Genomic DNA, 23,512 nt, shown 5'->3' on the forward strand with positions numbered 1-23,512 from the left:
GCCAACCTCCTTTTGGCAGTTGCAGCTACTATCAGTTGGTAGTTGTGTCTCCCAAATAATTCGGTCCTGACAATCGAACGATGGCAAGGGAGACTTACATGACATAAAGAGTTGGATTTGTCAACCAATTAATTCTGCTGTAAGTACTTTCAGCATTCGGTTGTGTCAATCAACTCTCGGAGTACCTACAACTGAATTCCAGAACAAAATTGGTCCCGCTGTCTAAATATCGGTACCCACATCCAATTTGTAATTTATCATTTTTTAAATGAAAGAAATGCAGTTTTATATCTATAAATTGTTTATTTTTATTTCATTTTATTTGGCGATGTCATACATGTAATAGAAACTTATAATTATAGTGTATATCGATATATTACATTAGTAGTCCCATATAACAAATTCATCCCCATTAGGTGACAATGATACGTATGATGTATATCTTACAGTTAATTGTTTTAAGTTTACAATAGCAATATTAGACGTTGTTTTAATACGATATGCAAAATAATGTCGATCGAAGTACCAGGTTCCTAATAATTTAACACACAAATAATAGCTTTCTCCATCTTGAATAATATGTTCTATTGAACCAAAAGTTGGCTCGCAATGGTCAGATACATCCGATCCGGTTGAAATTTGGTACGTGGTGTTAGTCTATGGCTTCTAACAATTATGTAAAAGTTGGTCCATATCAGACCATAATTATATATACATAGCTCCCATATGAAGCGATTTTCAGATTTGACCTCCGGAGCCTTTTGGAGGAGTAAATTTCATCCGATCCAGTTGAAGTATACGTACTAAATTTATACCTTCGATTTTGGTAACAGTCTTTAGTAGAATTTTGTATGCAATCCATGGTGGTGGGTACATAAGATTCGGCCTGGCCGAACTTACGGCCGTATATACTAGTTTTTTTTTTTTAGTATATTCGATTTTATATAAAGATATATAATATGCGCCTCAAATTCTTTTATGATTGGTTAAATTTTAACTTAATTTTCCTGATGTATCATTGAACTTATTCGATATTTAGATATCGCTCAAGTATATATTTTATTAAAATTTTGGATAGTTTTGTTCTGTCCCCGTTTTCTATGCTGCTTTTATTGTGGACGATTATTTTGTAGTCCAGATCTTCAAAATTATCCAAAACCTAAGAAAGACTTACATAAAATTACAAAATTCTCTAATAAACGTAAATTCCTTTACCTCCTTATTGACTAAAGATGAAATTTCGGTTTCATACTCCTCATTGGCCACAACACTTTGAATATTCACATTATTAAAATCCTCCTGAGAAGTGGTCAGTACAGGTATTTTAGATTCAGTACATATGTGGTCATTAACAATTTTCGCAACTGGTTCTATTTCTTCTAGTTCATATTCAATTACATTCTCAAATGTTTCTGTAATGTCAGTTTATTTATGATATTATAATAACAATCTTATTAACGACCCTTTTCATGTAGCTCCGTTAGGCTTTAACTCTCAGTTAACAGAAAGTAAATTGCGAATGTTTTCTCTCCAGTTAACTTTAACTGAAAAATGTTCAGCAGTTAAGTTTCTAACTGGCATATGGAATATAAAGGCATGATAACAGATATGTCCATAGTACGGTTTAAAAGTTTGTTTGCTAACGTAACACTAACGGAGCTACATGGAAATGGCCATAACATTTTTATACATACCTGGATTAATGTCAAAAGCTTCAAGATACCAACCAGGTATTTTGCGATATTGGTCTATGTAATCTACCAATATATCATCGGGTATCGATGATAGATCTTCGTCTTTAAATACTATATTTCCCTTTATATTGAAATGGCGTTTTACTGTAAAAGTACATAAGGACAAATTTAACCCTTATGCAAAAACTGGAAAATCGCAATCAAGAAGTGACACAAGCAATGATACATTTCAACCCGATACCATCAATATTGAAGGATAGTAGCATGGTTAAAACTATATTTTTGCTGTAAGAACGCGATATTTTATAAAAACGAAATTTTTTAACAATAAACGTTGGATCTTTTTATATCCTATAATTCATAAAAACTACTACTTACCGTCCCGGTGAATTGCTTCAGCAGATTTTTCCGCAAACTTAACGATAGATGATATTCCTCTGTATGTGATTTTCACGTAATATCCCATTTTTTCAGTTTTTTTTTCTGACGTAAAACAATTAATTAAATTTTTACATGTCATTACAAATCATAGCCAACTTTTTGTTGGCTCAGTAAATATTTGATTCTGAATACCAAATTAACTTGAAGCAATGCTGTATTGGGTCTGTTCACAGTAAGTTGATTGTGGGTACCAATTTAATGAATGAATTAATGTAACCAATTGTCATTCGATTGGTACAACCAATACATGGTTCGAAAACATCATTTTCCGAAGTTGGGGTAACTGATAGGAATACAATTTTTGTGAAAAAAAGTAATTTGGTTACTAACATACCCAGTTGGTTGTGAGTACCGACATTCCGTACAATTCATTTTCATATGGTTTTACAGACTTCCATATTGTTGAAATTTAAAAAAATTTTAGTCGTTGCAACAAACTGTATGTTACGGGCAATAATTTTCTATTGACTTCACCGTTTTCTAACCAATCTGTTTTCTGTGTGTAAGAAACACCAAATAAGAAAATACGACCGAGAGTTGGGCCGTATCGCATGATGCTCCGAAGATCAAATCTGTGAATTATGTACTGATATGACATTGTGTATTACAGTCTATATAAGAACTTTGAAGAAGTACAGTCCAATGATGCCTCCAGCCCATAAATCGCAACAAACTGCGACTTTTTCAGGATGCATTGCAATGTAGCTTTTACAGTACGTCTGGCTGATATTCTCTACAAAATCGACAATTCTGCTTACTTACGTGCCCATTGAGCCAAACATGAGCTTGGACCATAAAATTAAAGAGGAGTGCGAGCAACTTTCTTAACAGGTTGGCTGCTAAGTCCCCGGTCTAACAAAGAAAAACCCATTTTTTTTGTCAAAATTCGTTTTTATTATTCAACATAGTTCCCTTCAAGAGCGATACAACGATTATAACGACCTTCCAATTTTTTGATACCATTTTGCCTCAAAATAGGCCTCAGTTTCGGCGATCACATCTTTATTGCAGCCAAATTTTTTCCCTGCGAGCATCGTTTTCAGGATAATCGATAAAATTATTCCATACGCATCCCAAAAAACAGAGGCCATTACTTTGCCATCGGACTTTTGAATCTTTCCACGCTTCGGAGACGGTTCACCGGTCGCTGTCCACTCAGCCGACTGTCGATTGGACTCAGGAGTGTAGCGATGGAGCCATGTTTCATCCATTGTCACATATCGACGGAAAAACTCGGGTGTATTACGAGTTAACAGCTGCAAACACCGCTCAGAATCATCAACACGTTGTTGTTTTTGGTCAAATGTGAGCTCGCGCGGCACCCATTTTGCACAGAGCTTCCGCATATCCAAATATTGATGAATGATATGACCAACACGTTCCTTTCATATCTTTAAGGCCTCTGCTATCTCGATCAACTTCATTTTACGGTCATTCAAAATCATTTTGTGGATTTTTTTGATGTTTTCGTCGGTAACCACCTCTTTCGGGCGTCCACTGCGTTCACCGTCCTCCGTGTTCATTTCACCACGCTTGAATTTTGCATACCAATCAATTATTGTTGATTTCCCTGGGGCAGAGTCCGGAAACTCATTATCAAGCCAAGTTTTTGCTTCCACCGTATTTTTTCCTTTCAGAAAACAGTATTTTATCAAAACACGAAATTCCTTTTTATACCCCCCCCCCCCCCCATAGGATTAATATACCACCATATTAACTTTGTCATTCCGTTTGTAACACTTCGAAATATTGCTCTAAGACCCCATAAAGTATATATATTCTGGGTCGTGGTGAAATTCTGAGTCGATCTAAGCATGTCCGTCCGTCTGTTGAAATCACGCTAACTTCCGAACGAAACAAGCTATCGACTTGAAACTTGGCACAAGTATTTGTTATTGATGTAGGTCGGATGGTATTGCAAATGGGCCATATCGGTCCACTGAGGGACCCTCAGATTTGGCTTGTGGAGCCTCTAGCAGAAGCATATTTCATCCGAGCCGGCTGAAATTTGGTACATGATGTTGGCATATGGTCTCTAATAACCATGCAAAAATTGGTTCACAACGGTCAATAATTATATATAGCCCCCATATAAACCGATCCCCAGATTTGGCTTGCGGAGCCTCAAAGAGAAGCAAATTTCATCCGAGCCGGCTGAAATTTGGTACATGATGTTGGCATATGGTCTCTAATAACCATGCAAAAATTGGTTCACATCGGTCAATAATTATATATAGCCCTCATATAAACCGATCCCCAGATTTGCCCTCAAAGAGAATCAAATTTCATCCGATCTTGCTGAAATTTGGTACATGGTATTAGTATATAGTCTCTAACAACCATTCAAAAATTTGTCCACATCGGTCCATAATTATATATAGCCCCCATATAAACCGTTCTCCAGATTTGATCTCCGGAGCCTCTTGGAGGAGCAAAATTCATCCGATCCGGTTCAAATGTGGAACGTGGTGTTAGTATATGGCTGCTAACAACCATACCAAAATTGGTCCATATCGGTCGATAGTTATATATAGCCGATCTCCAATCACACAAAAATTGGTCCATATCGGTTCATAATCATGGTTGCCACTCGAGCCAAAAATAATCTACCAAAATGTTATTTCTATAGAAAATTTTGTTAAATTGTTATTTCTGTAGAAAATTTTGTCAACATTTTATTTCTATAGAAAAATTTGTCAAAATTTTTATTTCTATAGAAAATTTTGTTAAAATTTTATTTCTAATAAAAAAATTTTGTTAAAATTTTATTTCTGTAGAAATTTTGTCAAAATTTGATTTCTAAAGAAAATTTTGTCAAAAATTTATTTATATAAACATTTTTTGAAAATTTGGTTAAAATTTTATTTCTATAGGAAATTTTATCAAAATTTTATGTCTATAGTAAATTTTGTCAAACTGAATTATATACGTATTTGATCGATCTTTTTTGATTTAATATATATGGACTTACATACAATTTAGAAGACGGTGTTAGGAGGTTTTAAGATACCTTGCCATCGGCAAGCGTTACCGCAAATTAAGTAATTCGATTGTGGATGGCAGTGTTTAGAAGAAGTTTCTACGCAATCCATGGTGGAGGGTACATAAGCTTCGGCCTGGCCGAACTTACGGCCGTATATACTTGTTTTCCTTTTTTCACAATAACAAAAGTTGCTTCACAAAAGACGCTCTATCTCATGAACTAATTGACTTACGGACGTCAAATTTTGAAACGAATCATTTGAAGGTTGGTACCATATAAAAATAATTTAATTTAATACGGGCGACGCCATCTATGTGTCAGACCGCCATCTATGTGACTTATCAGCCAACCTGTTATTGTTTGTTTGTAAGACGATTCATGGTTAAAGTATAGACCAAACCTAACATGTTTAACAGCTAAATAAAACCAGTAACGTGCGTCACCTGTTTAAACCAATGTGTACAAACAGATACTAACTAAAAAATCACCCTTTAAATTACTTTGATCTGCAAATATGTGGATAATAAACAGTTTTTTTCTGTATTTAAATTAAACCACTTGAGTGAAATCACATTTTTCCTCTCAGTGTCTAACTGGAGTCAGTTTTCTTTTTATTTAATTTGTATTTAATATAATTCTAATAGTATAATTATAATCATAAATGGAGACTGGCAGTTTTTCTCCAAAGTGTTCTTTTTTTCCTTTGTGATGAACTCATTCTTATTTGCGAAAACTCAATTCACGGAAGAGGGTCTTTTGTTTGTCTTGCGGATCTCCTTGTTCTATTAGCAAAAACATCGGGATGATGGATCTTATTATGATGATAAAGACCTCCTTTGTAGCAAAACACAATCTGGCATTCAACACATGTATTTTTACTGGAAGGAGTACCCTTCGACCGCATTGGAATATGTTTTCCCTTTTCATGTGATAGGTATATATGGCCTAGCAACTGAGATTTTCGTTTAAAATTTTTACCGCATTCTCTACAGAGAAAAGCTTTGGAATCCACATGAGATAGTGCATGCTCTTCAAGGTTATATAGAAATTTAAATTTTTGTCTACAGCACTGTATATAGAACTCGTCGTATGGATGTTTGTTGCGCATATGCAGTTCAACATCTCCAAATGATGGAAACTTCTCGGAGCATACATAACAATTTAAAAAGGGTTTCCATTTGGCTATTGTATTATTAGCTTTCTTCCCAGTACTGTAAAAATCACTGTTAGTCTTTGAGTTTTTTGGATCATTTGAACCTTTTATCGACAAATCATTGGAACTATTTGAACTCTCTATCATGTAAGGCATTTCTCTGTCTGATTCATCAGAGTCAATCACTATACTGGTTTCATTCTTTTCATCAATACCATGGGACTCTGGGTTTGCAACAAACTGTTGGGAATGGCCAGAGGGAATGTTTTCAGCTATATCGTCTAAATTGGTGGAAAGCTCTATTGTACTAGCCGTGACGACCAATTTTCCTGAACCAAATCCCATAGGTATTTGAATATCCGTTTGTGCAGTGATATTTGCACTATCATTATCAACGTTAGAATTGGACGTGGTTACTGTAAATCCTGCGATTTCCATAGTATCTTGAGACTGAATGATATCAGTTTCTTTTTCGATCCCAGCATGTGCATGTTCAAACTCTTCAAGTAGATTGGCCTGTATTAGCATCACTGTCTGTTGAAAACTATTGAAACTGGATATATGATTCCAGCATTCTGTACACAAAACTGATATTTCACTTGTAGCTCTTTGGCCTTCTTTTAGAAACTAAAAATTGAGAAATAATTGTACCACGTTGAATACTAGATTGTCATTGAAGAGTATAACGTTTTGAAATCTATAAGAATTAGTGCTTTACCGTTGGATGAAAATATTTTATGGTTATATTATAAATCTCATTGGGTTTGCCTTCGACATCGGTTAATCGTATACTATTGTCACAACTATTTCTGCATAGGCGACAAATATTGGACCCCGGCATGATATTGACCTAAAAAAAATGAAATAAATAATAAAATTGATTACAATTCAATGGTATCTCTTCGTGAGATGCAACCCTGTCAACAGACGTCCCAAGACAATTCACAATGGTTGCGCAAACTATTCACTCAATTTCTTTTTGGGAACAAGGGTTTTTAATTTGTTCGTAGCGGAATCGGTTCGATCTCGGATCGGTTTATTTGGGGGACTATATGTAATTATAAGCTGATATGCACACCTTTTTGCACAGTTGTTAGAGGTCATATACTAAGAGCATGTACCAAATTTTAAAGGGATCAGATGAAGTGTGCTCCTCCAAGAGCTATATCCACTCAGAATTTCACCATGACCCAGAATATATATACAGTTTATAAGGCCTGAAACCAATATTTCGATGTGTTACAAACGGAATGACAAAATTAAAATACACCCCCATCCAATGGTGGAGGGTATAAACAGAGCGTGGTGTATAAAAACATAATATGTAAAACGCTCAGAGACGTGGGATGTACTCTACAAATCTTTTGGTGTTCCGATCAGAGAATGAAGCCGATCCATTTTTGTCGTTGGCGGCTGACACAAAATGTTTGCTTCCGGCAACTTGACGGCTAAGCCGATACAAATTTCTCTATTCGGCGGCGTACAATTATCCATTAAAAAATCAATTTTAAGTTTTTCGAATTATAATGAGATTAGTTGTACAACCATAAAATTTACATTTCTTTCAAATTTTCTGAGCTAATTTTTTTGTAAAACTCTTATAGCAACTTGATACTAATTTATTGTGTGTAAAAAGTTTAAAATTTTGGCAAAAAATAATACAATTATGAAAACATTTTTCTGATATATATCAATATTTTTAATTAATTGGCCGCTAAAATTGAGTCGAGATGAGTCGACATATTCGACGGCGTCATCTGCCAAAAACAGGTTAGGTGGCAGCCCGGTGTATCAGGCTCACTTAGACTATTCAGTACGTTGTGATACCAAAGTGATGAACTTCTCTTTTATCACTGAGTGCTGCCCGATTCCATGTTAAGCTCAATGAAAAGGGACCTCCTTTTAATAGCCGAGTCCGAACGGCGTTCCACATATCAGTGAAACCACTTAGAGAAGCTTTGAAACACTCAGAAATGTGACCAGCATTACCGCTGAGAAACTTTTTGGTGTTCGGTCGAAGCAGGAATCGAACCCACGACCTTATGCAAGGCGAGCATGCTAACCATTGCTCCTAAAATCGGTGGCGCGACTCGGCGGCTTCATTCTCTGGTTCCGACGTATGCGGTGTAATTCAATTGAAAATCTTATTCCTGAACGCATTTGAATATAACGTACGCATGTATGACCGGATGATATGTAATTCCAACATTAATCACAGATTTAACCAATGATACACAATATTGATTGAATTTTGTGCAAATTTTAAATATTTTTTTTTTTAGATTCAACATTTAACTGTCTTCCATGGCCCACAAATTATTCATTTTTTTCACATGTAATTTTATTATATGTACGAATTTTTTGTTCACATTGAGACGTATCTCATTTACTACGAGTAACGAAACCGGATGCAACTTATGTGTAAATACGTTAACCACAAACATCTCTCTTTACGTTGTGTTTTTGATGAAATCGTGTAAAACTTTAACTACCGAATAGACATCGTATACATCTCTATATTGCTTGTGCATACTCACATAAATAAATAAAAAAAAATCAACAAAAAACAACAGTACAATAACATAGTAAGCGTAACGAAAACGAATGCAACTTATGTATACATAAGTTAACCACAAACATCTCTCTTTTCGTTGTGTTTTTGATGAAATCGTGTAAAACTTTAACTACCGAATAGACATCGTATACACCTCTATATTGCTTGTGCATACTCACATAAATAGAAAAAAAAACTTCAACAAAAAACAACAGTACAATAGCAAGTGCGGTGAAATCCAATGACAAACTGAACGTAGAATGCGATGTAGCGTTTGCTTGTATCAATTAGATGAAACTCTTCATATCAAAGATAACAACTATGAAGAGAGACGAAAATTAAAATTATTCTTAATACTATAATTTTGAAGAGTATTAAAAAACTGAGAGGTTTTCTTTGAACTCTCTTATTGGACTTTTGTGTATGCATCCATAGACAATAGATAAGGCAGTGTTGCCAATTTGGTGCTTTTAGCACCAAATTTAGTGCTTTTTGATTTCTAAAAAGCACCAAATTGCCTTTTTGGTGCCTTTTCAAAAAAAGCACCAACTTGGTGCTTTCTGGCATTTTCATTTAGTGCTTTTGGTGCTTTTTTTATTTTGAACAGTATTAAGTTTAATTGATACAAAAATTTTGATTAGACTTTCAAGAGCCGAAGAAACTCAAATTTATTTTCGAATTTGGTAAAGATGTCATTAAAAACGTTTGTATTAAATTCACAAAAGCACGCACAACTGAAATAAGACTCCTTCCATATATTAATATAGACTCCTTCCACATATTAATATTTTGAAAGTTGAAAAACATCACTGATCAAAATGAATTGGACGAAAGCATTAAAACTGATCAAAGTGTATACTTGAATAGCGGTTCATAATGATGAGTACTAAGTTCGAGTTTTGCCGCAAATTTTATTTTATTTGCTGCAAATTTTATTATAACTTGATGGGGAATAGCCAAAAGCAAATTTTCACAAAGTTTGTATTCCCCAAAATGAATTATTAAAGAAATTGTAATTGTCAACAAATGACTATTTTAGCAGCTAAACTCGATCTTAATACCCACCTTCACTTCTTAAAATTCAATTCACAAAAGTTCTATAAGAGGTACAACTTCGGACGTTTTTTTTTTTTTTTTTTTTTTTTTTTTTTTTTTTAGTAGAGCATTTAATTTTCGATTTTGTGGTGGAAGGTGGTATGTTAGAATTTATAATATATTTTTGGTGCTTTTTGGCCTTGGGGAGTTGGCAACACTGAGATAAGGTCTATGTATGCATCAGTCAATTTTCGTATAGATAATGCAAAGAGAGTGGTTTTGCGATTGATGTATACACACACACGCATATGTAATCGTATACATCTGGTAGGGAGAAAACAAATGATATCGATTCAGAATGAAATAAATGTATACATAAGAAAAAGGACAAATGTATGTTATACTGCATGAAGGTTGGTCAAAATCTTGTGTACTCGGGAAAAGAATAAATTTAAAAAAATTTTAGTTTTTGGATAAGGAACAATATTTTTTGAAATACAGTAGGTAACGGATATATGTTAGGTTAGGTTAGGTGGCAGCCCGATGTATCAGGCTCACTTAGACTATTCAGTCCATTGTGATACCACCTTGGTGAACTTCTCTCTTATCACTGAGTGCTGCCCGATTCTATGTTAAGCTCAATGACAAGGGATCTCCTTTTTATAGCAGAGTCCGAACGGCGTTCCACATTGCAGTGAAACCACTTAGAGAAGCTTTGAAACCCTCAGAAATGTCACCAGCATTACTGAGGTGGGATAATCCACCACTGGAAAACTTTTTTGATGTTCGGTCGAAGCAGGAATCGAACCCACGACCTTGTGTATGCAAGGCGGGCATGCTAACCATTGCAGCACGGTGGCTTTCTATAAGTCTGTCTTAACTAAAAGTAGTAATATCACAAAAGCCTATAAAACTAAGCGCCTTTGAGAAGGACATATTTACTGAGTTGCTGGCTAAGGCCAATTTCCATAGTCTTTGGTGTAGATGTGGCGGGGTGAGATGATTCACTTTGGGTTTCATATGTTAATTTCCTACTGAAATTACACGCAAAGAAAAAAAACGTTTGGAAAACGTGTACCGAAAACGTTTTTCTTTTGTTAGAGTTTTTTGAATTGCTTCCAAAATTTTAAACTTTTATCACCAAAAAAATTCGTTTGTTACAAAATATAAAAAAGTTATTTTGGAAACAACAACACAGTCCATTTCGTTTATATCAAACACTGTTCTTTTCTCACTTTAGGTCTTTAATAAGACACATTTTACAGTTCAAAATTTAATATACTACAATGGAATGTTGAACATTTTTTCGGAATCTTCCGAACATATCTGGAATATATGTAAAAAAAAAAAAAAAAAAAAAACAAAAAAAAAAAAAAAACTTTGGTCGAAGCAGGGATCGAACCCACGACCCTTGGCATGCAAGTCGGACGTAGCAACCACTGCACCACGGTGACAAACTAAATGTTTGTTTCTGTTAAATAAACTTTGTTTATTCGGTTCGTGGGCGCCGCAAGCTATGCTATATAAATAAAGGGTGATTTGTTAAGAGCTTGATAACTTTTTTTTTTAAAAAAAACGCATAAAATTTGCAAAATCTCATCGGTTCTTTATTTGAAACGTTAGATTGGTCCATGACATTTACTTTTTGAAGATAATTTCATTTAAATGTTGACCGCGGCTGCGTCTTAGGTGGTCCATTCGGAAAGTCCAATTTTGGGCAACTTTTTCGAGCATTTCGGCCGGAATAGCCCGAATTTCTCCGGAAATGTTGTCTTCCAAAGCTGGAATAGTTGCTGGCTTATTTCTGTAGACTTTAGACTTGACGTAGCCCCACAAAAAATAGTCTAAAGGCGTCAAATCGCATGATCTTGGTGGCCAACTTACCGGTCCATTTCTTGAGATGAATTGTTCTCCGAAGTTTTCCCTCAAAATGGCCATAGAATCGCGAGCTGTGTGGCATGTAGCGCCATCTTGTTGAAACCACATGTCAACCAAGTTCAGTTCTTCCATTTTTGGCAACAAAAAGTTTGTTAGCATCGAACGATAGCGATCGCCATTCACCGTAACGTTGCGTCCAACAGCATCTTTGAAAAAATACGGTCCAATGATTCCACCAGCGTACAAACCACACCAAACAGTGCATTTTTCGGGATGCATGGGCAGTTCTTGAACGGCTTCTGGTTGCTCTTCACTCCAAATGCGGCAATTTTGCTTATTTACGTAGCCATTCAACCAGAAATGAGCCTCATCGCTGAACAAAATTTGTCGATAAAAAAGCGGATTTTCTGCCAACTTTTCTAGGGCCCATTCACTGAAAATTCGACGTTGTGGCTCGTTAGTAAGTCTATTCATGATGAAATGTCAAAGCATACTGAGCATCTTTCTCTTTGACACCATGTCTGAAATCCCACGTGATCTGTCAAATACTAATGCATGAAAATCCTAACCTCAAAAGAATCACCCTTTATAACTTATATGGATATTTATCTATTGATGACCATAACAGGTACATAGCCCAGTGGTTAGTGTGTTGGCTTACAAAGTGCATGGTCCGCGGTTCGATTCTCCGTCCAGGCGAAAGGTAAAAAAAATTTAAAAATTTATAAAATCGTATAATTTCTTCTACATTGTTGGTATTACAGGAAAAGGTGTTAAGAACTAAAAAACATCGTGGATGTGAGAAAGATGTGAGGGAAAATGCAATTAGCAAGAAAACAATGTTTTTTTTTTTGAGTTTGTCCTTATGAAATTGTTTTTACATCCTGGAAAAGAATAAACGTTTATCACAAAAAGTATATACTTTTCTCCCAAATACACTTCCTTACAGCGAAAAGCAAATGAGAAACGAACTTTGTTTGTCTAAAATTTCGTTTGGGAGGAAAGAATTATTTTTTTGCGTGTACATACGAGAATTATTCCTCCCAAATGTATGTGCAATATATGAATTTATGTTTTACTAAATTTTATACAAGAAATATCTTTTTATGTTAAGGAACTGTTGTCTTTTGTTTTAATATTTTTTAGTGGAATGTGTAACCCTCCTGTATGTGATAACACCGGAAGCGATACCAGCGCGATGAGGTCTCATGGGACCCACAATAAAAAATAACGATATTTTTCCTAGGGATAACCTCTCTATCATCATATAATAAATATAGTTTTCTTTAATTTTTAAAGAAAACCGGAAAAATCAGAAAGGTCCAGCGGGTCCTCATCATGCACAGAAGGGTTAATGTAATAAAAAGATAAAAAAACAAGCGTCAAAAATAAAAGCGATTCTTTGCGCAATTTATTTAGGAAAATGACACTTTGTTAAGACCTTTTCGTGGCGGCCGAACTTTTGGCCGTACACATGTTGTTTTTGTTTATGTGATCTAGATTGTGATAGTGCCCGCCTATGGTAACTATAGCTCCACTGAGGCTCCAACTATTGTAGGTATGACCTGAAAATATGTTCCAAATAAACATTTCTCTTCTCGGCGTGTAAAATAAACAACGTTTCATTTCTGTCAGTGTCGGACTATAATCAGTTTATTTTATTTACTTAGATTCAATATATAATATTATCGCTATAATCATACAGGGAGACTTGCAGTTTTTCTTCAATGTCTTCTTTTATATCGTTGTGATGACCAAGATCTCCCTTACATTTTGGAAAACATACTTACGATAGAGCCACCTTTTAATACTTGTGTTCTTCTTCTTGTTCTCTTGGCAAATATATCGGGATGATGTATCTTATTATGATGGTAAAGACCTCCTTTGTATGGGAAAGTTTTGTGACATGTATGGCATGTATCACTGGAAGCAGTAGGCGGTTTTGAAAAAGGTTTCCTCTTCCCATGTGCCTCGTCGATATGTTGCATCAAGCGGAACTTTTGTTGATAGTTTCTACCACATTTTTGACAGGTAAAAGCATTGGGATCCATATGCAGCATTGCATGATCTTCGAGGAAATGTAAAAGCTTGAATTTTCGATGACAGCACAAAATATAGAACTCTTCGCCGGGATGTTTAGCGTTCATATGTCGTCGAACTTCAATAAATGAGGGAAATTGCCTGAGGCATATGTAACAATCTAATAATGGTTTCCATTTGGCAATTATCCTATTAGCCTCAAAAGTTTTGGAAAAAATAGTGCTTTTATTTGAGCTTGTTTGATCGGTCGAATCTTCTATCCACAAATCTTGGGATCTATTTGATCTCTCTATAGTGACAGGCATTTCTGGGTCTGATTCATCACTATGAATCACAATACAAGATTCTCTATCATCATCTTTGCCTTGGAATTCTAGATCTACAGTGAACGATTGAGAAGGGCCAGCGGTACGATTTTCAGCTATATCGTCTAAATTATTGGAAAATTCTATTGCAATGTCCGCTTCGACCAATTTTCCCGAACCAAATCCTATAGCATCCTCTTGTGAAGTATTATTTGCACCACCATTATCGCCGTTGGAATTTGGCATGATTGTTATAAATTCTTCGATTTCAATGGTATCTTGAGATTCGATAAATTCAGATTCTTCTTCGATTCTTTCTTCTTTTACAATTTCAACATGATCTTCTTCGTATGCTGCAAGTAGATTGGCCTGTATTAACATTACTGTCTGTTGAAAACTATCGAAACTGGATATATGATACCAGCATTCTGTACATAAAACGGTATCACTTGTATCTCCAGGGTCTCCTTTTAGAATCTAAAAATGTGAACATAATGTATGGTGTAAAATGGAGTATCACTTGTCAAAATCTGTATCGAATTTATGCTTTACCATTGGATCAAAATATTTTATGACGGTATTATATATGTGATTAGGATTGCCTTTGTCATCGTTAAGTCGTAAACTATTGTCGCAACTATTTCTACATAGGCGACAAATATTGGAAACCGACATTATTCTGAACTATAAAAAGGAAATATAGAAAAAAGACAAAAAATTAAGGAAAGAAATCGAATTAATATTGATTAGAAGTAAGGCTGGCAGCATGTCGCCAAATTAAAATCGATTGTAACTGCTTGGCGAAAAATTTATAGTGTTGTCGATTATTAAATGTTGGTGTAGTTGTTGCTTGGCCACGTGGATATTATTTTATCGTTAAATTACTCAAGTAATAATAAGACATTACATGCTTTTTCTTAATATCAATTTTTAATGTTAAATAATCATGCCATATTAACATCAAAAATACATCAAATAATTTTTACTAATAAGCTTGTTATTGTATTTATTCGCTGCGGAAAATGTTTCGCCTACCGCCTATCGCTATGGTTATGTTTACACACGTATATTTATGGCTTAAGCCTAGTACTAAGATCACGTTTTCGCACGAAAAACTGTTATACTCCATATAAAAAACGTTAGCGCGGAATAAATGCGAAATCTTTGTTTTGAGCATTTTCAGACACATATTTATACAACCCTGGAATTTTCGCACGCAAAAATGGGCACACTGAAAAAACAGTGAACCCACCAGGAAGAAAACTTTCGGTTAATTTTAGAAAATTTTGAATATTTGTAGAAAATTTTAACTAAACAGTATTACCCACGTTAGCATCACGCCGATGTCATAAAAATAAGTAAATATTTTTCGACAAATTCAAGAAAATTTATTAGACATAACAAAGTTTTTTCACTTGTTAAAGAAAATTTTGTAGTTTGAAGGGAAAACTTGGAGTTCAAAATTGCAAGAATGTCTTTAGTGACATACGAAGTTCATGATGGACGCATTTTTGGTAAAATTTACAAATTTAAAGAAATTCTGAGCTATTTTGTGGAAGACACGAATTTAGTTAATCTTTATGCTTCATTTGAGTATTTTTTTTCCTCGGTTTTAGTTAATTTAACTAACGTACACAAAAAATTATTAGAGTAAAGGAAACTTTCTCCAAACATAATAATTCCATGAACTAAAATAAAGTTAAATTGGCTTTAGTGAAATAGAGAGTTCACTTTTTTTTTGAGCGCAGACATATTATTTCGCATAAATAAGTTAACATCCCTGCGTTTGAGACCCTATTTACGAATATATATGAAGATATTCGTTTTTAGCAGAAACGAACTTAGTACTAAGCATTAAGTATAAATTTCTCATTGTCGAGTGTTCTTCCAACTACAGAATAAAATGAGCGTAGTATTCTAAATTTTTTCTTTTTATTTCTTCCCAATTTAAATTTTTATTTGACCGTCCTACAACAAACTGGCGTTGTACTCAAAAAAGATTGTATAAGAAACAATGGATACTAAACCGCAAGCAATAACGGGAGTTGGATCCTTTTCAAATTTGTTAGTTCATTGGTATTCGGTCGCGGATTTTGGGCTTCCCACAAGAAATGCAAGTACACTGAAAAAACAGTGAACCCACCAGGAAGAAAAATTTCGGTTAATTTTAGAAAATTTTGAATATTTTTAGAAAATTTTAACTAAACAGTATAACAAACGCTGGCATCACGCCGATGTCATAAAAATAAGTAAATATTTTTCGACAAATTCAAGAAAATTTATTAGACATAATTAAGTTTTTTTCACTTTTTAAAGAAAATTGTGTAGTTTGAGGGAAAAAATTGGAGTTCAAAATTGCAAAAATGTCCTTAGTGACATACGAAGTTCATGATGAACGTATTTGTAGTTAAATTTAAAGAAATATTGAACTATTTGGTGGAAGACACGAATTTAGTTAATCTTTATCCTTCATTTGTGTATATTTTTTTCCTCGGCTGTAGTTAATTTCTCTAACGTACACAAAAAATTATTAGAGTAAAGGAAACTTTCTCCAAACATAATAATTCCATGAACTAAAATAAAGTTAAATTGGCTTTAGTGAAATAGAGAGTTCACTTTTTTTTTTAGTGTAGAAAATTGTTCGCCTATCGTTATATTTACACACTATATTGGCCACCAAATCATTTAAGTCATAATATTTCACATTTAAAAATTTACATTTGTTTGTTGACATTCGGCATCTAGCATTTTTACAATAAACACGATAGATGTTTCTTATTCTTTGTTTTACATTAATTCCCGTATTGCCCTCGTTTATGTATTACTTTTGTGTACTCAAACACAACCACAAAATAAAAAAACATTCAACAAAAAACAGCAGTACGATACTAAACACGGTGCAATCCAGTGAACAACTGAATATAAAACTCAAAGTAGCGGTTACTCGTATCATTTTGATGTAGCTCTTAATATCAACAATAGCAACTATGAAAGAGAGAGGAACATTTCAATTCCAGAGAGTATTAAGATAACAAGAGAACGAAACTGTCAAGCGAAACTGCGTCAGTAGGTGGTAGTCATCATAGACAATATAACATATAGATGAGCCAAGGGTGTCAAACTTCCGAAGGTTAAGAATAAACGAGAAAAAAAAGAGCACGCTTACAATCTCTTTAGTTTTCCTTTTTGTAGTTTGCCAATTTTACACAAAATTAGAACGTTTATGATGCACCAGAGGATTTATAAATATTTGAACAAAAAATTGTGACCAAAACAGCGAAAATACGAAATTTAATTTTCAGCAGAATTGCTCTTTACGAACAACACAAAAGCAGATGCGCGAAAATTAATGTTTGGGACTGACTCTTTACGAAAAAAATCAAAACGAAATGTCAGAAAATTAATTTTTGGAACTGACACATTTTTTTTTTAAAGAGGATAGTGGATCATCTATATGCTATATTGTCTATGAACGCACATACAAAAGTATTTATGAAGCGTGTTCAAAGAGAATCCGACTTTTAATTCTCTTTGAGAACTTCGAGGGTTAGTAGAATTGCCAGAGAGTATTAAGACAACAAGAGAACGAAAATTTCTCTTCTACAAAAACAACAAATATCAACCGTAAAGATGTCGCACAATGCCTGCAGCTTTGGTATAACCGACGTGGCGGTCGAAGCGCTGTTTTGATAAATTCTTTATTAAGGCATCGGCAGTTATAATTTCAAATTATCTGCCAAAAAATTTAATAAAATGAAAAGATTTATATATAAGAGAACATTTGTTACTACCAAAAACAATGGAAGATGAAGATGGGAAAATGGCAGCAGAGGGTATCAAACCATTGACGGCGTTCGATGCAAACGTGTCCTTTATGATTTTTTGTTCACAAATTAAACTAAGAATAAAAAGAAATTTATATCAGGGAATGACGTAGAACAATCGGTCAAAAGTTTCTCATTATTATTTACACAAAATTTAACATCATTTGTGAGTTTTTAACAAAAAATATTGCAAATTAAAAATGAACGAACGTGTATGTATCGAACACCGTAAATGAACTCTTTGGTATGACGTCGGCCAATTTCCCATCTTCTTCTTCAATTGTTTTTGGTTACTACAAAGTAGGTTCTAAATCCTATTTTTCTTACGTTTCATAAGGCCGGCAGAGAACTGAACTGGGTGACGCCGACGCAAACTGTATGATATTTGAGAGAAGCGCCGACAAAAACTACATGACATAGGGTATTTCTGAGTTTCCACTGGTATTTCGGAAATTTGGTGATTTCCACCAGGCATGTAGAACTTGATACAACTGTATTGAAAAGCATTGGTTTTCCTGATTTATTGAAGGATAACTGACAGACGATTGCAACATGACTTTTTTTCAGAAAAAAGGGTGATCATTTGCTTGGAAGTGCTTCGTGGATTTGACTCATCGTGAAACACCTATACAGTCGACTGCTGTTTACTTTCGGATTCATACTCTTAAATCCACGATTCATCACCAGTAACTATATCATAGACATGTTCCAAAGCAGCACCATCGTATTAATGGAGCAATCTACACGTGTCGTGTTTTGAGCGATTGATTGCGGGATCCAATGCTAACAAAGTGGTTTGACTGTCAAACGTTCACGCAGTATTGAATTCATGCTAGTCCCACTAATACCTATGGTTGCCTCAATCTCACGAGAGGTCACATGACAATCTTTCGATATCAATTGGCGCACAGCATCAATGATTTCCGGAACAACAACAAGATTTTGGAAGAGTTTTACGGAATTCGTGTTGGAGTGAACTACTACCTCGGTTCAATTCACCATACTATCGATGAACATGGGCCCTTGACGGAACTTCATCGCCAAAAACTGCATTAAGTTCATCGATGCACGTCGAAAGTTGTAAGAAATAATCGCACCAAATTGTTCGCGATTTAATTCCATTTTTTTTTTGGGGCTAAATAAATCTTGCTGTAAACAACACAAATAGCGCCCGTATCTCAAAACGTTTAACTCTAAAAATGTCAAACTCAACGGTAGAGCTGGCAGTTGGCAGATTGCAACACTGGGATAGCCAATCCCGAAGTATAAAAGGTACCCTCGTTAATTGCTTCTAAACAAAGTTTACTTATGAAACTTAAAAAAAAAAAAAAAACAATAATTTCAAAATTAAATGTATTTTTATTTTTAAGTAATAACTAGTATATAAATGTAAAGCAGTTGTTTTCTCATTCCAAAAATTATATACATACTTAGGATTAAATGGAAAAGAGTACTGGGATATTCTACTCCTAATTCCATTAGACATACTTAATTATCCGAGTTTATTTTAGTCTTCTTTTGCTTATTGGTGAACATTTCAGGATGGTGAATTTTTTTGTGAGAATACAGTCCTCCTAGATAGTCAAAGGTTTCTCCGCATTTCGGGCAGGTATCCTTTACTATGCGAGGGGGAAGAACAATCGGAGGGCCAAATTCTATTGCCTTGTTATGTTCCTTGTACATGTGATTTAAAAAGTTAAGCTTGGTGTGAAATCTCTTGCCACAATCCTTACAGGTAAACGCCTTGGGATCCATGTGTAGTATGGCATGTTCTTCGATGCGAAAACGATATTTTAACTTAATTCCACAACACATAATATAGAATTCTTCCGTAGGATGATGGAATTGTGTATGCTTCCTAATCTCATAAAAGCATGGGAATTTTTCAGAACAAAGGCGACATTCCAACTCAGGTTTCCAAAGGGCTATAGTTGCATCCACTCTCCTACTTGAAAGTTTATCTTTTTTAAAGATAATTGAATCGTTTAATGATTTGTGATTGGATGCACTTGGCTCACTTTCTTTCAAGAATTCATTGTGCTCTTCCTGAGAAATGTTCATATCTTGGCAGGTTGTGGCATCACCAAAATGGGTTTGACTACTTTGGGCTATATCATCTAAATCGGTGGAAAATTCTATACCATAGTCGGTAACAATTAATTTTCCCGAACCAAAACCGTTCCCCCCATTATCACTTAACTCGTGCATGATTAAGCCCTGATTGATTGATGAGTTGTGTGAAGATGGCTTGCCCTCAGATATAATCTCTGCAAGTTTGGCCTGTTCCATCTCTTTAAGTAGATTGGCCTGTACCACCAGTATGGTCTGTTGAAAGTTGTTAAAATTGCAGATATGATTCCAGCAATCCAAACATAAAACCGCAATTTCTCTCGAAATGGATCCCGGAGTGAGAAACGCATCCAAAAACTGAAATTTAGGAGTTTTATTTGAATATTCACTTTCTAAGCTTTCATTTTGTTTTTTTTTTCTTTACCATGGAATGAAAGAACTTTTTCGCGATATTGTATATTTCATTCGCATCGCCGTTTTCATCACGCAGATGTATGGTCTCAGTACAAGTATTGCGACATAATCGGCAAATATGGGAACCCGCCATAATAGTAAACTGGTGAAATCAAAGGAAAGAAAAATTGAAATTAAAGAGAATAATAATATTAAGCGAATACAATATTGACAATTCAACCAACACATTAGCAGTGTTTTTGTTCCAAAATATTTTTGAGAGAGCGGATACCTCAAGGCATGCTACAATGATTGTAAGGATTGTATCATGTCTCAAGGTGCAGAAAAAAACAAAAATGCAGATTTTAGAAGTCTAAGCTAAATACAATGTGACGATACTCTTGTTTGAATTTCTGGAACAAAATGACATATTAATCCCCGCTTAATGACATCGCTGAAGACCCAAACTTTTGTTAAATATGCTGGTGAGATGATATAGCCCTCTTTCGAACTTGACCCGGGGGCTAATCACGGCATTCGATATCGAAAATTTTTGATCGAAATCTAAATATTTCGGATCACGGGAGTCGATATCGAGTTTTTTTGATCGACAATATTTTCGATTGGTAAATTGCAATCGTAAAACATTTTTCACTAGTTTTTTACATTGTTTTCGCCATATAGGAATAGTAAATATATTATTTTTAGTTCGAATTGTTGCTAATTTGCAGTAAATTACATATAATGAACATATTTTGAATATTTAGGACTAATGCAACTCCAATAAAAGTTAAACAAAAAATGGTCAAAGTCGAGTTCGGGAGCGAGCATCCTCGCTTTGCAAAGAAAGTGGACATGCTACATCGATATCCAAGAGATTGTGATCAACCAATTACCGTACCATTCCGTGACAACCATAACGCTTTTGGACCACCTTGTAAGAATAGTGAATGATGAAGGCTTCCACTGGCAAAAAGTTTTAAGACGGCAGACAATTGTAAAGCGATAGAATTGACGTTGACATGCCACCAAAAATTATTTTCCATTTGAATGCCTCCTTCGTCAGCCGAAATCGTCATTGAGCCTGCAAAAAGTGACTTTCTAACAGTGCACACCATTTCAAACCCATATACTTACACCAATAACAATGTGCACTTTTATTCCTTATCTGTCGACGAATTATTTTATATTCATCTCATCCTCCAATTAGAAAGGAATTCGGAGGAATGTAAATAGAGATATGTGTCCATAATATAAAATGCAATAAAATTTACATTTTACTTTGATATCTTCAACAACTTGTGTTTTTCTACATTCTATTTTGTGCCGCTAACTTAATTTTGTCATTTCATTTTGTTCTGCTTCGTTTTTTGCTGTTGGCAATGCTAGAGAAATTGCATCAAATTTCGATCGAATGGCGTGATCCAAACTTTTAATCGTATCGACAATTTTTTCGATACGATTATGAATTCGATATCGAATGCTGTGATTAGCCCCCTGCATATAGGGAACAGACGAGTTTGTGCTTCAGTACAAGAAACAGACAGACGGATATCTTAGAATTTCACCCTGATCAAGAATTTATACATATGCTTTATAGATTGTGAAGCCTAAACGGAATACAATCTTGGGAAACTAGTTTTTGACGGGCGATTCGAAACACTTAAGGCCGAAACACAATGAAAACAAATATATACGGCCGTAAGTTCGGCCAGGCCGAAGCTTATGTACCCTCCACCATGAATTGCGTAGAAACTTATTCTAAACACTGCCTGGATGGCAGTGTTTAGAAATTTCCCAAGATTGTATTCCGTTTAGGCTTCACAATCTATAAAGCATATGTATAAATTCTTGATCAGGGTGAAATTCTAAGATATCCGTCTGTCTGTTTCTTGTGCTGAAGCACAAACTCGTCTTTTCCCTATATGCAGGTCAAGTTCGAATTAGTTGGGTTGCGGTAACGCTTGCCGATGGCAAGGTATCTTACAACCTCCTAACACCGTCTTCTAAATTATCAGTAAGTCCATACGTGGTATATATTAAATTAAAAAAGATCGATTAAATAGGTATATAATTCAGTTTGACAAATTTTTCTATAGAAATAAAGTTTTGACAAAATTTCCTATAGATATAAAAGTTTGACAAAATTTTCTATAGCATTAAAATTTTGACAAAATTTTCTTTAGAAATAAAATTTTGACAAAATTTTCTATAGAAATAAAATTTTGACAAAATTTTCTATAGTATTAAAATTTTGGTAGATTATCTTTGGCTCGAGTGGCAACCATGATTATGAACCGATATGGACCAATTTTTGACAAATTTTTTTATTAAAATAAAGTTCACCAATAAAGTTCACCAATGTGGTATAACAATGGACTGAATAGTCTAAGTGAGCTTGATACATAGGGCTGCCACCTAACCTAACCTAACTTAAGTTTTGACAAAATTTTCTATAGGAATGAAATTTTAACAAAATTTTCTATAGAAATAAAGTTTTGACAAAATATTTTATTAAAATAAAGTTTTGACAAAATTTTCTATAGAAATAAAATTTTGACAAAATTTTCTTTAGAAATAAAATTTTGACAAAATTTTCTATAGAAATAACATTTTGACAAAATTTTCTATAGAAATAAAATTTTGGTAGATTATTTTTGGCTCGAGTAGCAACCATGATTATGAACCGATATGGACCAATTTTTGTGTGATTGGGGATCGGCTCTATATAACTATAGACCGATATGGACCAATTTCGGCCATATACTAACACCACGATCCAAATTTGAACAGTATCGGATGCATTTTGCTCCTCCAAGAGGCTCCGGAGATCAAATCTGCACTGAAAAAAATATTGTCGTGAGGTCAAAGATTTCATGTCTTTAAAATACGAATGCAAATTTTGCTTAGCACAGAAGACGCATTTCTCTAGTATAAAGTTTTTTTCCTTGACCAAAGGCCGATAAACTTTTCAATGAAGTCGTATTGTCCTTATAATTAAGTGATTTGATTTAAAAATGAATATCATAACATGAAAGAAAAAATGTTTGGGCTAAGGTCAACTTGACTTTAATAATTTAGAAAAAATCTTTAAATTTAATGAAATTGTCTTTAAATTTGTTGTCTTTTTGCATCTTGACTA

The 23,512-nt window shown here is 34.4% G+C and overlaps 3 protein-coding genes across 5 annotated transcripts in view; all 3 read right to left on the reverse strand.

Annotated features, from left to right (window-relative positions):
• Positions 1–343: 343 nt before the first annotated feature.
• Positions 344–2,181, reverse strand: LOC142230519 (uncharacterized). Its single transcript, XM_075301165.1, has 4 exons — positions 2,073–2,181; positions 1,695–1,838; positions 1,216–1,412; positions 344–1,159 (listed from the first exon to the last, which is right to left on the reverse strand). The coding sequence occupies exons 1-4, from the start codon at positions 2,158–2,160 to the stop codon at positions 1,025–1,027; spliced, it is 564 nt and encodes a 187-aa protein (XP_075157280.1). The 5' UTR covers positions 2,161–2,181; the 3' UTR covers positions 344–1,024.
• Positions 2,182–5,681: 3,500 nt separating this feature from the next.
• LOC142231709 (uncharacterized) lies at positions 5,682–9,062 on the reverse strand. Its single transcript, XM_075302330.1, has 3 exons — positions 9,005–9,062; positions 6,990–7,121; positions 5,682–6,898 (listed from the first exon to the last, which is right to left on the reverse strand). The coding sequence occupies exons 2-3, from the start codon at positions 7,110–7,112 to the stop codon at positions 5,858–5,860; spliced, it is 1,164 nt and encodes a 387-aa protein (XP_075158445.1). The 5' UTR covers positions 7,113–7,121; positions 9,005–9,062; the 3' UTR covers positions 5,682–5,857.
• Positions 9,063–13,358: 4,296 nt separating this feature from the next.
• The window catches only part of LOC142231708 (uncharacterized), a 40,856-nt gene continuing 30,702 nt past the window's right edge, over positions 13,359–23,512 (reverse strand). For 2 of the 3 annotated variants that reach the window (XM_075302326.1, XM_075302329.1), the window contains exons 2-3: positions 14,636–14,767; positions 13,359–14,560 (exon numbers count right to left, since the gene is read on the reverse strand). In XM_075302326.1, the coding sequence (XP_075158441.1) occupies positions 13,505–14,560; positions 14,636–14,767 (1,188 nt within the window). In that variant the 3' untranslated portion in view covers positions 13,359–13,504. Of the gene's footprint in view, positions 14,561–14,635; positions 14,768–16,801; positions 16,992–23,512 lie in introns of those variants that run through there. The other variant, XM_075302328.1, reaches the window with a different exon arrangement.

This window comes from Haematobia irritans, chromosome 3, assembly GCF_050003625.1.
Source record: "Haematobia irritans isolate KBUSLIRL chromosome 3, ASM5000362v1, whole genome shotgun sequence".
Lineage (NCBI taxonomy): Eukaryota > Metazoa > Arthropoda > Insecta > Diptera > Muscidae > Haematobia > Haematobia irritans.